The 13,424-nt window shown below is 49.4% G+C and overlaps 1 protein-coding gene across 2 annotated transcripts in view; it reads right to left on the bottom strand.

The window, feature by feature from the left end:
- Positions 1-7,465, bottom strand: part of DUSP22 (dual specificity phosphatase 22) — a 45,101-nt gene extending 37,636 nt beyond the window's left edge. Inside the window, exons 1-2 of one of the 2 annotated variants that reach the window (XM_052780234.1) lie at positions 7,146-7,465; positions 974-1,007 (exon numbers count right to left, since the gene is read on the bottom strand). In XM_052780234.1, coding sequence (XP_052636194.1) covers positions 974-1,007; positions 7,146-7,166 — 55 coding nt within the window. In that variant the 5' untranslated portion in view covers positions 7,167-7,465. The remainder of the gene's footprint in view (positions 1-973; positions 1,008-7,145) is intronic. The other variant, XM_052780243.1, reaches the window with a different exon arrangement.
- Positions 7,466-13,424: the final 5,959 nt, after the last annotated feature.

The raw sequence follows: 13,424 nt of genomic DNA, 5'->3' as shown, positions 1-13,424 counted from the left end.
CAGCAATATGGGTCAGCAGGTCCAGAGGCAGGTAAATTGGGCAAAAAAACACTGAATTCACAGGTTTTGGGATAGGGGGTGGGGGGGCAGGGAAGGAAGGGTGGACATGAGGCAGAGAGGAGGTGCAGCACCATCTAAATCCAATGCAGACATTGTCCAATCTTAACAGACCAGCTGTGATATCAGACAGCCCAGGAAGGACAGGATATCACAGTAACCCCTATGAGTCCTGCCTTGCTGTTGTACCCAAGCATAGGAAATACAGGGTCTACACAAATCAAAACGACTGTACAAGCACAACTGGTTTACTTCTGAATAGGGACAGTCAGCTGGAACTACTGCTAACGGAGTGCTTTGAGAACAGGTCATTTATTTGGATATCTACATAGAGTTTCCTGTTTTTTCTAAATACAGTTCTGTCTTTCTGTACACAAAAACTAAACTTCATGCAAAAAGGAAAAAAAATCCAGAGAATCTTACATCCATGACATAGACAGTGCGAGTATCGGTGGTCGGACAGTGATCTGCAGACCTATCAGTCTCACAAGCAGTGATAACAGAACTCTAGCAGTTGTTATAAATAACCAAAATAATGAAAGCAATGAGCAGGAGGCATACTAAGCCTTTACTTATAAGGAGGGCTTGAAATAAGCCTTACAAAGAATCTGCCTGCCTCACAGGCTTGCCTGCCAAGCACAGGAATCGTTTAAGGCAGGCCAATGTTTAGGAATTCCAGCTGAAGCATGCTCCGAGGAGATGGCGTTCATTTTCCTTTTCTTAAAGTACTTGCAGCACAGCACACGGATGAGAGAGCAAACAAGTTCTTCTTTAAGTGCTACCAGGTGAATCCAGAAATGAAGCAAGATGGGGTTAAAGAAGCTGCAGAGATGTCAGAGAATTCCGTAGGCCTGCGAAACAACACCTTAAGACCCCTGCTAAGTAATCCTAGAGATAATGATAAAACTAATCTTACCTTTAAAGTTGCCAATGAACAAGCCAGGCAGAATCTGTGAGAAAGAAATATAGTATCAAATATAGATATCTTGTGGTAAGACAATTTGACAAAGTTCAATTTGCATACAGGATGGAACATACTACTTTAGCAGACTATTGTCAAACGCAATCTCAAAAGCGCTGACAACATTTTATGCCTCTTTGCAACCTTCTCAAACTACATAGCTCGAGGTACGCCACACTTAGAGAGCGTTCCTTGACAGCTGGGGGTTGTTAATCATGCGGACTCTCACATAATGGAGGCTCTCCAAGGATAGCAAAAGTGATTTACAAATACGAAGTGGGCCTCACAACACATCCCTCCCCCTGCCCCCCGCAGCAGGATAAGAGTTACCCTCATTTAACTAATGATGAAACTTCATACAGAAAAGGTGATTTGCCTAAAGTTGCTATGCAAACTGGACAAAGCACTGCAAAATGACATCCTTCAAGTCCTTTGAAGTGCAAAGCCATGCAAGTCAGGGCTGCAGCGCTGCAGGGCTCTTCTGATAGAGGAAATCACTGCAAACAAGAGTTGTGCATTCACATAGAAAGAGAACTGATGAAAGTCCTCCAGTTGCATGTTTCTCTCCCAGATCTACCCACTCGCCCCAACACTCCCAGAAGCCTGCACAGGTCTCAGTTACAGGACTTTCTTTAACCGGGGAGTTTCAAGGTCAGGCTGAGGACCAGCCCGTGCAGTCTGAGGACACGTGCATGCACACACACACACACACACACACAGAGGCAGGTGACACTGCAGTGCTACCCCTCCCACCCTCTCACAACCCTCCCAACTTGGGCACAGCAGTAAGGACATGAAAAACCCCCAAGCACACCGAACACACACTTCCTGGTCAAGAATGTCATTCTCTGCCACCTGAAGTCTCTGACCCACACCCACATCCTTTGAAGAGACAGAACTGTGGTGGTGAGACGGTACAATCCATTTTTCTTTGGTGCATGCAGAGCATACCACCAATACAGATATGTCAGTGCTGACTTCCTAAAGCCTTAGCAACACCCAAGTGTCACCACAACAGCAGCAACAGTCTCTCGGGCGCAGCTATTTAAAGGGAAAACTCCACCCATTTTGCTTGGTCCGGCAGCCGTGAAGTTCCGAAAGTCATGAAGGACTTTTCATCGGGGATTATCGCCCCAGCCTCCGCTTCACTGCAGCCTTCCTGCTGAAAGGCGACCCAGCTTACCACGCAAAGGTTAGCAGGCTGGCAGAAGGGCCTGCAAAATAGCTTCTGACCTGTGTTAACGTCAGGGCTTTCATCTGATAAAAACGTCGTGTTCACCGTTATTTATCTAGCCTTGCAGAAAACAGAAAGGCTGCAGCACATCTCACACTCCCTGCAGCTTCAGTTGTGCAAACATTCCTCCTTCTCAGCTTTGCTGGGTGATCTCTCTTTCCCTGCCATGTCATACTAGCTCTAACCATGGGGCTCAATTCTGCCACTGATATTGAAAGACCGCTTCTCTGGGACGCTTGCTGTACCCTGAACTGCTTACAAATTAAGGGCTGCATGACAACACCATCTAGACAACAAAATGGGTTCTTTAGTCTGGTACAAAGGGGCACCTGTAAGTTTTGCACAGACAAGCTCAGACAGCTTTCTCCCCATTCCTTGCCTCTTCATTTTTCATTTGTACAAATTCAACATTCATACAAAGGCAGCAAAAAAACAGTGGGGCAGTTTCCAATGCCAGGCTATCAAGTAGGCAAAAGAACCCTTACAACATTCTGCTGTCCCTTTCTGCATGCACAAGACTCATGGTTTCATGGACTGATTCATTATTTTAAGCACACTCGATGACTCTGCTAGAAGCGCAGCCCAAAGGCCACCATCCCAGACTAGGAATCAGAAGCTAGTAGCTGCTCCGGAGAGCAGAGTACCTGAGGGCCATTGCTAAGGGCCAAATTCTGCAAACAAAAAACATGCTCTAAAGCAAAAGAGAGTCAAGTTATGAATTTCACCAACCAGATCACCCCAGCCAGCTCCCACAACTTAAGCTTAAAAAGTTAAAAAATTAAAAAAGCCTTTCTTATATCTTTAAATAGCTGTCTGGTATTTCCTATCTGCAGCACAAATCTCAAATCACATCACCACTACTGTAGACTATAGCATTTTAGACTCCAGGACATTATTTCTGCATCAGATATGTGCTCTCAAGAGAGGATAAAAGCTTAAATTCCAGTCACAGTCATTAAGGTTAGATGTTATAAATTAAAGATACCAAGAAACACTGGGGGGGTTGCAAAAACGAGGCTTCTTAGATTGTTGTTGGCAAAGGAGGAAAAATCCAGAAGTTTGCATTTCTGCCTCATGAAGCAACGCTGTATGCTAGATAGGAAATTAGGACACCGTGCAACCAAGGACAGATGTTACCCCTATTGTCCTAGTCATTCTAGAAGCAAGAAACATTACTATGGGTGAAAGCTACCTGGAAAGAAGTGAATCTTCATGCCGTGCTGACTAATACTTCAGCACTAGACTACGGCTGGGAACTTTCAGCTGTGTCATCTCACACTGCCTTCAGTAACTGCAACTCCGGGCCGTGCAAAATGAAGGCCGATGGCTGCTAGGGGTGTGTGAGAGAGAAGGGGTGGGAGTCAGAAGTGAAGAAAAATAAGGTGGTTGTTTTTGTGAACTTTTCAACCACTGCTTTATGAATAAAAACAGTAGCCTCTTTATATCATCCGAAACATTGAGAAAATGACCACGGACTAAATAACAGATGTAGAAGAATGCACAACCAAGCAACGAGGACACCAACACCTGTCTTCATACCTTGCATGAGAACAGCTCACGTTCTCCACCTTGCACAAAGGGAGAGCCCTGCAATGGACAATAGTTTCTCCAGTTGCTAACACTTCTCATCAGTCCTCTCCGAAAATACACCTCTCTGGAAAATGCCTTAAAGAGCTACTTTGTCGCTGTTTCCTATATAGACACACGCTTATAATAAAGCATCTAACTCCTTGCCCAACGCTGCTTCTAGATGCACCAGTACTGATGGGCGCTCTGGAGAAGTTCATTGGGCTTTCTGCAGAGACGGCCAGGCACTGTAGAAGGAGCAGATGAGCCCACCTTGTCCAGCAGTACAGGAGACTGGCACGGGTCAGGGAGAGGGATTCGCCAGTGACGTGAACTGCTGCAGCTTCGCTGGCTCCCATAGAACTGCTTGCATCAGCTCTAACTATCCACACTGATTTACGTTTCTTATGAATCAACTCCTACAACGAACAGGGCTTATCTGCCCTTTTTGTAGAGGTAACACTCAACTTGCCCCTTCAGAAGAGTCTGCACGAGTAACGGGCAGTTAACTGTAACAGGACGGACAAGAACTAAATCCCAGGAAAAACTCTTCACTAAGCATATCCTGTTCACAGATAATCAAATCTAAGTACTACAATCTCTTGTCACCATCTCAGCCACTAGACTTCAGCTGCTGGAAAACATCTTTGTAATTTTCAACCACAGACTTCAACTTGAACTTTGAATACAAGTCAAAGTTAGACATTAAGCGTGAAGACAAATCAGGCCACCTAGACAATTTCCTAAGTCAGACCCCATTCATTACTCATCCTGTACTTAAAATATGTATAATAAAAAAAAAAAAGCACTAAAAATTAATAGTAGCTAAGTCAATGCACACTCACTAGCCAATTCTCCTTCTCTGAGCAGAGTAAGAAGGGTATTTATGAACCAATGCTTTCAGTTTAATTTGGGAAAAGTCAGGAGGCTTGGGTGGGCTTAAGGAAAAAAAAAAGGAAGCACAGCTAATTTTACAGAGAAAACTAGCAACAAAAGACAAACCCCACCTAAAAAAGAATGCCAGGCCTCCAGCCCTTGATCAGCACTAATGGCCACAAAGTCAGATGCGATTGCTATTTGCTACGAAATACATCAATATCATGTGACAGAAAAATAGGAGGGGACCATGCCACTGAGAAAGGCTCAGCATCCAAGAGCAGCCACAGCAGCTGTAGCAATCTCTGGAGCTTTTCCTTACCATACCCGTTACAGGTCACCACTAATCCTCTTCCCCTGGCATCAGTACAAAGAGATTCCCTAAATGAAATAATCCACCATCGGATAAGCTTCTTATTTTCTCCTACCGTCCGCATATAGCTCTACCACAGAAAACACACTTCAGTTGGAAACTAAGGCAATTTGTATTGATAGACTACACCAAGTCAAGCAAATACCCCCCAACATTGGCGTTGATGACTCCACACCTCCCCTTGCCCCTCTGGCGTTCGCTGACTCACAAGATCAAAAGGAACAGATGATCCAGGGGCACATTCTGAAGGTGGCAAGTACCAGATCTACATGCGGGACCCCTACAAAAATAAACCCTGATGGCCAGTACCCAATGTGGTTGTAGTCTCCTTAAAGGAGCCAGCTCCTCCCAAACTGCTGAACATACCCTCCTCTTGGATACAGCCATAAGAAGGGAGGAGAAAAATCAAAGTAGTGCTATGCTTGTCCCAAAAGCTCCGGTTGGTACGTGTCAGGGCAACACTTAACAGAATTAAAATGACCAAATTGCCCAGAGTCACAGATTGCCAATTCCTACCCACATGGTACCGCAGCAAGACATAACATAGAGAAAGAGTGCTAAGCTTCAAAGGGCTGAGAGTTGTCCTGTCCTCCCCCCTAGTCGCAACTTTAGCATTCCACATCCTGTCCCTCTAAATGTTTTGATAATTTCAAAAATTCCCAGAAAAATACTACAAACACACCAGAAGTCTAAAAGAAGTCTCTCCAGCTGCGCTTCTTCCTAACTGGCCACTCCTAGAAGGTACCTGCAAGGAGTGGCTACATATCACAACATTATCCCCAGACTTTGAAACCAAAAACGGAGAGAAGGACCAAGGGAGGTTCTACCTCCTACCCGCTAACTCAGTTGGCCGGATCCTTCCCCTGCCTAAAGTTTCTATTTCAATGTCTCTATCCACAGGATGAAAAGGCTTCACCTCCCAGGTGGCACGCCAAGCACTCTGGATGTTCACCAGGGCAAGGATGTCAGACTTGGATGACCTGGGAGCAGCTATTTCCAGCTCTTCTCCCCGGCTTTGTTGGAGGCCACGCTCACAGCAAAGCTACTCCCAGAGTACTCAAAGCAGGATGTTAGAAGAGATGACTCAACTTCTGTTCCTCATAGTAAGCTATATATAAAAGACTAGTTACCACCACTCTTTCAAACCTGGGTTTAAAACAGAGGTGGAGATGCGGAGAGGAGTCACAGCTGTCCCTTGATAACCACCGCGACGTGCCAGGGGAATCGGCGCTCACAATAAGCCCCCACTGCCAAAAAGCCAACACCCTTTGCAAAGCAGATCCATCTTCCTTCCTCGCTGCGATCTCCACTGGGGCCAAGCGCTTTCCTGTCCCACCAGCACCGGGGCCAGGACAGCCAGCCCGCGTCCGCCGGCTGCCCTCGGAGCGCGGCGCGGGCAGAGCCCCGACGGGGGGAGCGGGCCAGCGCCCGCAATCCTCCTTCGGGGAGGGGGAGCAAGCGATGGAGAAGTTAAACGATGTGAGCCCCGCGCTCGCCGGGCCGAGAACCCAACGCTCCAGGTCCCGCCGCAAGCCAAGGGGGTGCTGGCCCTGACCCGAGCCGCCCCCCGCGGCACCCCCAGCGGGGGACACGGACGAGGAGAGAGCCCGGCCCGCGGCGGGGAAGAGCCCGGCGCCGTGGCTGACCGAAGGGGGGGGGGGGGGCACGGCGGCCGTTAGCGACCGTTGGTAGCCGTTGGGGGCGCAGGGCCGCCCCCAGCCCCGCGGGCTCGCTGCGCCCGGAGCGGCGAAGCCCAGGCGAGCATCACCGAAACCAGGGCCTCCCTCCCCGCCCGCCCGCCGCCTCCTCCTCCCTGCCCGCGCTGCGGCTGGGAAGGAGGCGCGCCCCGAGGGAGCGGCGCAGCCACCGTCTCCCTCCCTCGGCCCGCAGGCGGGGGACCCCCCGAAGTCGCAGGGAAAAGCCTCTCCCGCCCTGGCCTTTGTTCGTTCCGCGGGCGCCCGCCGCCCAGGGGCGAGACAAAGGAGGGGGCCGCGGGGAGGGACCGCCGCCCCCGGCGACCGCTGCGCCTCGCCCGCGCACATGCACTCACGCAGAGGAACAACGACGAGCGGCGTTACCTTGTTCATCCCATTCCCCATGGCTTAAGCGACCCGCACGCCAGCACCGCGGGAGGAGCCGTCGGCTGCCGGCTAGCGAGCTGCCGGCGGCGGGTCAGCGTGCATGGGACAGTGCTTGCCGGGGGTGACTGGGGACGAGCTAATTGTTAATTAGGGACGGCCGCGGCTCGGCCGTTGTTGGGAAGGGCGAGGCGCATCTCCCCCCGCCCTGGCCGGGGCTCTCTCCTGCCCGCCGGGCGGCTGGCTGGAGGCGGGTTTCCGCTCGGCCGCCCCCGGGAGCGGCCAGCCGCGGGGCTGCGCCACCAGGAACTGCCTCCCGCCGCCGCTGCCGCCGCCGCCGCCGCCCCCACGTGCGGTTACAGCGCCGGCCGCGGGCCGCCCTGGGGCTTGTAGTCCGCGCCGCCGCGCCGCCCGCCCGCCGCCCGCCCGCCGGAACTACACGTCCCAGCGCCCCCCGCGACGCCGACCTGCCCCACCTGCGGCGGCCGGCGGCACCCGGCGCGGCCCGGCCTCGCCCCATTCCTGAGGGGATGAGTAAGCGCCGCCGCCGCCGGCGGGATCGGGATCGGGATCGGGATCGGGATCGGGATCGGGATCGGAATCGGGATCATGATCATCTCCGTCCTCCGCGGGCGCCGCCCCGCAGAGCCGCGCTGCGGCTCCCCGGCACGAACCGCCGGCTGCGCCCGGGGAGGGCAGGGCTGCGGCACCCCGCGCTGCCTGCCTGCCTCTGCGGTACCGAAACCGTCTTTGCTTCGGCTTCCAGCGGGCCGTGGCGGGTGCGGCGGCCCGCCTGGCGGGGGGCACCTGGCCTCGGGCCCCCGGGCTGCCGCCGCGGGTTCCCCCTTGCCAGCCTGTTCCCCTCCGGCGTGCCGGTGGCCGGGTGTTGGGCGGAGGAGAGGTGCTTGGCTGCAGGCGCCAGGCCCGGGCTGCACGGAGAGCAGGGCCTCCCCGCAAAGCCACCGGCGCCCTGTCACAGCACGCTGCCGTGGTCTCCTGCGCTGTGATCCCAACCGCGCTGCAAGTACACGAAGGACATTCACGTCCTTCACTGAGACAGAGAGGAGAAGGCAACTAGTTTGAAGCAAACATCGCAGAATCAGACTGGCCGAAGTGGGAAGGGACCTCTGGAGGTCGCCTGGTCCAACCCTCCTTCTCAAGCAGGGAAAATCGGTCATTGCAGAGTCTTGGCAGGCACGGCTTCAAAGCCATGCTCCCATCCTTCCAAACCCATGCTTTCCTCCCTAATGCGTGGTTAAATGTGGCGTCACACAGCCCTATCCCGCTAGCCACAGGGATGTGTTTTGGGGAGGTGTGGTGATGGGGGATTTGGTGGTTAGTGAAGGAAATTTACTCCAAAGAGTTAATATAATAGGGAGTACAGGCAAGGGCTTAAGGGATACACACAGTTTAAATATGCGGGGACAGGATATTACTACATAAGATCTCTCACATTAACCAGCGCAGTAACACCCCACAAAAAAAGTGAAATCCTTAGCAGCTCCAATGCAAAACAAAGCAGCATGCTGCTGTGCAGCCACCACCAGGTTCCCTATGCATTTATACATGCATCAGCGTGAAATGTGTATAAAAAGTGATATCAAGATGTCATTTGCTGGGCACTCTTCAGTAGGACTGGGCAAGCCAGGGGCGTCTGCAGCCCAAGGAAGGCGGTGTAAGAGTGAAAGATGGAGAACAGGGTAAAGCCAAAAGGCAGTAAAGCCAGGCATCAAATAATTGATGGATGAACTCTGAAATGATGGATAGATGAGTGACAGGGAACTCTTACGTAAAGGCAGTGGTTACCAGCACAAGCGAACTCTAAAGGAATGATTTCACAACCTCCAACTGCAATCAAACTTCAGCTGTTGCCAAAGAGGCGGTCACACATCCTCCACGCTACCCTCAACAGTCCCTCTGTGCTCCGTTGCTGAAGCAACCCTCGACACCTGTCTGACCCAACACTGAACTCCTTCAGAGAACGAACCCCATAGAAAGCTCCCCGTGGGGTCAGACCAGCACACACTGACACAGGGAGCAGGACCAGCCACCTCAGCAGTGGCTTGTCATTGGATTGTCATGTCTTCAAAAACCGGTGCTGTTCCCACAGAAGCCAATGACACACTTGAAAGCCAACAGAAGTTAAGCCATTGGTTTAACTGCCTAGAAAGCTGGAAGATTCTTCCCTTGAAACAGCCGTGTCATCACCACAGATGCTTAAATTTCAGGGGAAGGGAACACACCCGAGAGCAGCGCTGCTGGAGCAGGACGGGCTCCTGAGCGGTCTGCAGCTGGCAGGCAGTTTAGCGCCAGCTTCTGTGACAGTGGTGTGTCGAGTGACTGGCGAGGAGGGTACTAGCAAGAGCTAGAGTAATCTTATCCTGGGGTTGTAAGAGGAAAGCAAGCAGCTGGACTGCTGAGGCTAGGCCGCTTCTGCTCTATCTGAATTGGGTGGCCCTGGGAGCTCTGCTGAGCTACACCTAGCCCAGGTTAGGGGAGGCTCGGTGTGAACTGGCCCCCGCTGCTTTCGGCATACCTGGGTCTCCCCCATGGAACCATGCCAGCAGGGCAGCAGTAGGAAGCCAACACATGCTCAACCTGGATCGTTTGGGATCAGGACCTTGGCTTCACCTCATGACTCCCCCATCCCCAGCCTCTCGGACCTAGCAATATGCTTGGCCCTGCCTCAGCTCGCGGCAGAACAGGGGAACACCAGGGAGACACTGATTTTGCTTTTGAACCATTCCTGAACCTCTCCCTTCCTGAGGCTCCACAGAGTTTGGGGGCTGTGTCATGTCATCATCGGCCTCAAAAACATCAGAGCAGTCTCTGTAAGGCCACAAAGGATAGCCACCTGACTTAATGTACTGCACTTCTCACCTCCCTTCCCCCTCAATACTGCTGAAAAGCATAGCAGTGAGCTTTATCACAGATACTGGCTTTAATATTTCATTGGCAAAGCTCTCTAGAATGTAATTTGCTTTATTCTCATGCTGTGCAAAATATGACTGAGGTCCAAACAGTATGAATCACGGTTTGCCATACTGACTACTAAACACATTGTGCCCCCAAAGTGAAAGAATTCCTTGTCAGCAACTCTGGCAAGTAGTTTCTTTTTGTGAGACAAAAGGATAAACAATAAATAATATCCCTGATAACTGCAGGGATCTGTGTTGTGTTAAGAGGTCCATGACAACTGGAAGGCCTTGCGGTCAATATGCTGGAAGTCTGGGCTTGTCAATTCACTTCCCCATAACTCAGTTTCTCCATCTGTAAAATGCAAATAACAATATTTCTGACCTTTGCAAGGAGACCTGAAAAATACTGTGCAAGGGCAATTCATGTGAAATTGTTATGTACATATCTGTATATATACAGATGGAATGCATGTATATCTAACTTAGTATCTGACATTTTTCTGAATGGGAAGTGTGATTCTCTGTTTTATTTTCAAGTTTCGTGACTCCCTTCAGGATGCCTACAGCACTTTCCCTTGTTAGAATTTTACTGCATGCATGCAGCTTTTTACAGTGAAAGAGCAAAAATTAGAGTGGGAGAGTGTAACATATCAAGATTAAAAAGCAGTGGGAGGAAATCCACTTCTCTCTTAAACGTTTGCCATGATGTATAAGTATATCCTTTTCCTCCCCACAGGTCTAGAGAGGGAATACCGATACTGTTGCCAGACCTGTCCCTCTTGCCAGTTATTCTGAAAACAGATTGTTTTAGTTCTTCAGCTGTTGTTTATTAAACTACCACATAACGCATTTATGGGGGCAGGTCTTCAGCAAGCCTAAATCATCATAAAGTGTTTATTCATCGTCACTTCATAGAATCATGGAATAGTTCGGGTTGGAAGGGACCTTAAACATCATGTAGCCCCAACCCCCCCGCCATGGGCAGGGACACCTTCCACTAGACCAGGTTGCTCAAAGCCCCATCCAACCCGGCCTTGAACACTTCCAGGGATGGGGCATCCACAACCTCTCTGGGCAACCTGTTCCAGTGTCTCACCACCCTCACAGTAAAGAATTTCTTCCTTACATCTAATCTAAATCTACTCTCTTTCAGTTTAAAACCATTAGCCCTTGTCCTGTCACTACATGCCCTTGTAAAAAGTCCCCCTCCAGCTTTCCTGTAGGCCCCCTTTAGGTACTGGAAGGCTGCCATAAGGCCTCCCTGGAGCCTTCTCTTCTCCAGGTGAACAACTCTCTCAGCCTGTCTTCATAGGAGAGGTGCTCCAGCCTTCTGATCATCTTCATGGCCCTCCCCTGGACCCGCTCCAACAGATCCATGTCTTTCCTGTGCTGAGGACTCCAGAGCTGGACGCAGCACTCCAGGTGGGGTCTCACCAGAGCAGAGGGGCAGAATCACCTCCCTTGACCTGCTGGCCATGCTTCTTCTCTAGATCTTATTCCTTGTGCTTAGTATCTGCACTGTTTTTAATATTTTGAAAGTCTGTTTTAAAAAGCAAGCTATGCTGAGATGACTGGACTGAATAAATTAACTCAGAAAATAAGAGCAAAAAGCTCTTCCTGAATCTCATAGCTTTCAGCAACCCTGAAAAGAGATCACTTTAGCATGGCCTGTAATCCTACAAATCTGGGGATTTTTCTACTACTTTGTATATGATGATGATAAATGGAGTAATCCCCACTTCTTGACTTTGCATGCAAATGTATCTGGCAAGGCCAAGTCTTCAGCAGCAGCGATCATCTTCTAGGCAATTGCCTGAAAACTAACAAACAACCAAACTGATACCGAAACTGAACCTTCTTAAAAATTAGAGGAAACTTCTGCTTTGACAGTACGTTGAGCTTACTATGTTAAAAATAAGTAAGTAAATACTCTCTACTTCTTATCTTTTGATCTCACTTTCTGTAAACCCTGAGCTCACATTCAGCCATAGGCAGAAGGCATGTTGGTTATCCATGATCTGTCAGGAACTGATAAGACCTGGGCTGGGTTCCCCTGAAGCGGCGTCACAACTTGGTTCTCACAACTTGGTTCTCAGAGGTGGCAAGAAGAGAGATAAAAAGGATGATTGGTCAGAAATAGCCAGTGGAATGGTTTTCCTCTGAAATGGAGTGATTTGACAGAAAGAAACTGTTTCACCAGAAATAAATAACGAAACCTTAAAATTCATAAATAGCACTGGGCTTGTTTTCTAACTGTGCTGAGAGGGAGGTCAATGGAAGGGAAAGAGCTTGGAGGATTCATTGCCCTTTCTTTTAATATTTCTACTTGGTAATAAACATTGCTAAAGCATTTCAAAGCCTGTTTTCTGGATGGAAGAGATAGCACCCTGATTTACTGCAGTGTATCCACAGAGCAGAATTCATTCATCATTTGATAAATTCATGGTCTTAAGGCCAAATTTGGCTTTTATTATGTCACTGTGAATCTGCAGTAACTTCATCAAAATGATGTTGCAGCAAGCTTTAAGTCCTGAAACTGAAGGGAGTTACCACTGTGGTTTAACTTCAGCAAAAATCAGCTTTCAAGAAGCTGCTCTCAACAGGCAGAGTAGCTGGAAGGCCATCATCTCCTTCTGCCTCGTACTCTTCTCGCTTCCCCTTCCATTAACAGATAATAACAGAATATGGAGTACGCCAGGATGAAAGGGCTGAGCCCTTTGGCCAGATGAGGCCAAAGTGGCACAAAGGAGGGCTGCGCAGAAGGCAGGTCTCAAAAAAAAAGGAACCAACAATTCAGACAGGAGGAACAACACTAGAGAATGGCTGAGAAAAGCATATAGGATAATTTAGACGTAGGTTAGCTGCCATGGCAACCGTGTACCAAATTACTGCACTTCTGTGTCTCTAAACCTGCCAGCAGCTACTTTTGTTTGTATGTACTTCAGGCTTTAAAGAAAATGAGTCCACCTTAAAACTCATGATGGTTTGCAAATCAAGTGCAGATACTGGGATTGCTGTGGGGTGGTGGGTTTAAACATTTAGAAAACAGGAGACAGAAAAAATAATAGGCCTTGAAAATTCTGATTTCACTAAAAGTGGTTAAAAAGTATATAATTTCTTTAACATTTATAGCAGTCAGTTCTAACCCTTAATTTATACTGCTTTGACTTGCAGATATTTACCAGGTCAACCTAACACCTTTACCTCCAATGGATATATAAGAAAGAAATTGGTCCTAGCAGCAGCTCTATTTATTTTTCACTATGAGAAACTGCCATGTTATAAAAAGAGTAAGACATTTTCTTGTAATCCAGGATTCTTTGCAAATACGGTAAAATTTTAGATCCCTAAAGAATAGAAA

Source organism: Harpia harpyja, chromosome 1 (genome assembly GCF_026419915.1).
Source record: "Harpia harpyja isolate bHarHar1 chromosome 1, bHarHar1 primary haplotype, whole genome shotgun sequence".
NCBI lineage: Eukaryota > Metazoa > Chordata > Aves > Accipitriformes > Accipitridae > Harpia > Harpia harpyja.
Note: the sequence above shows the minus strand (reverse complement) of the source record. Positions and strands in the feature narration are given on the sequence as shown.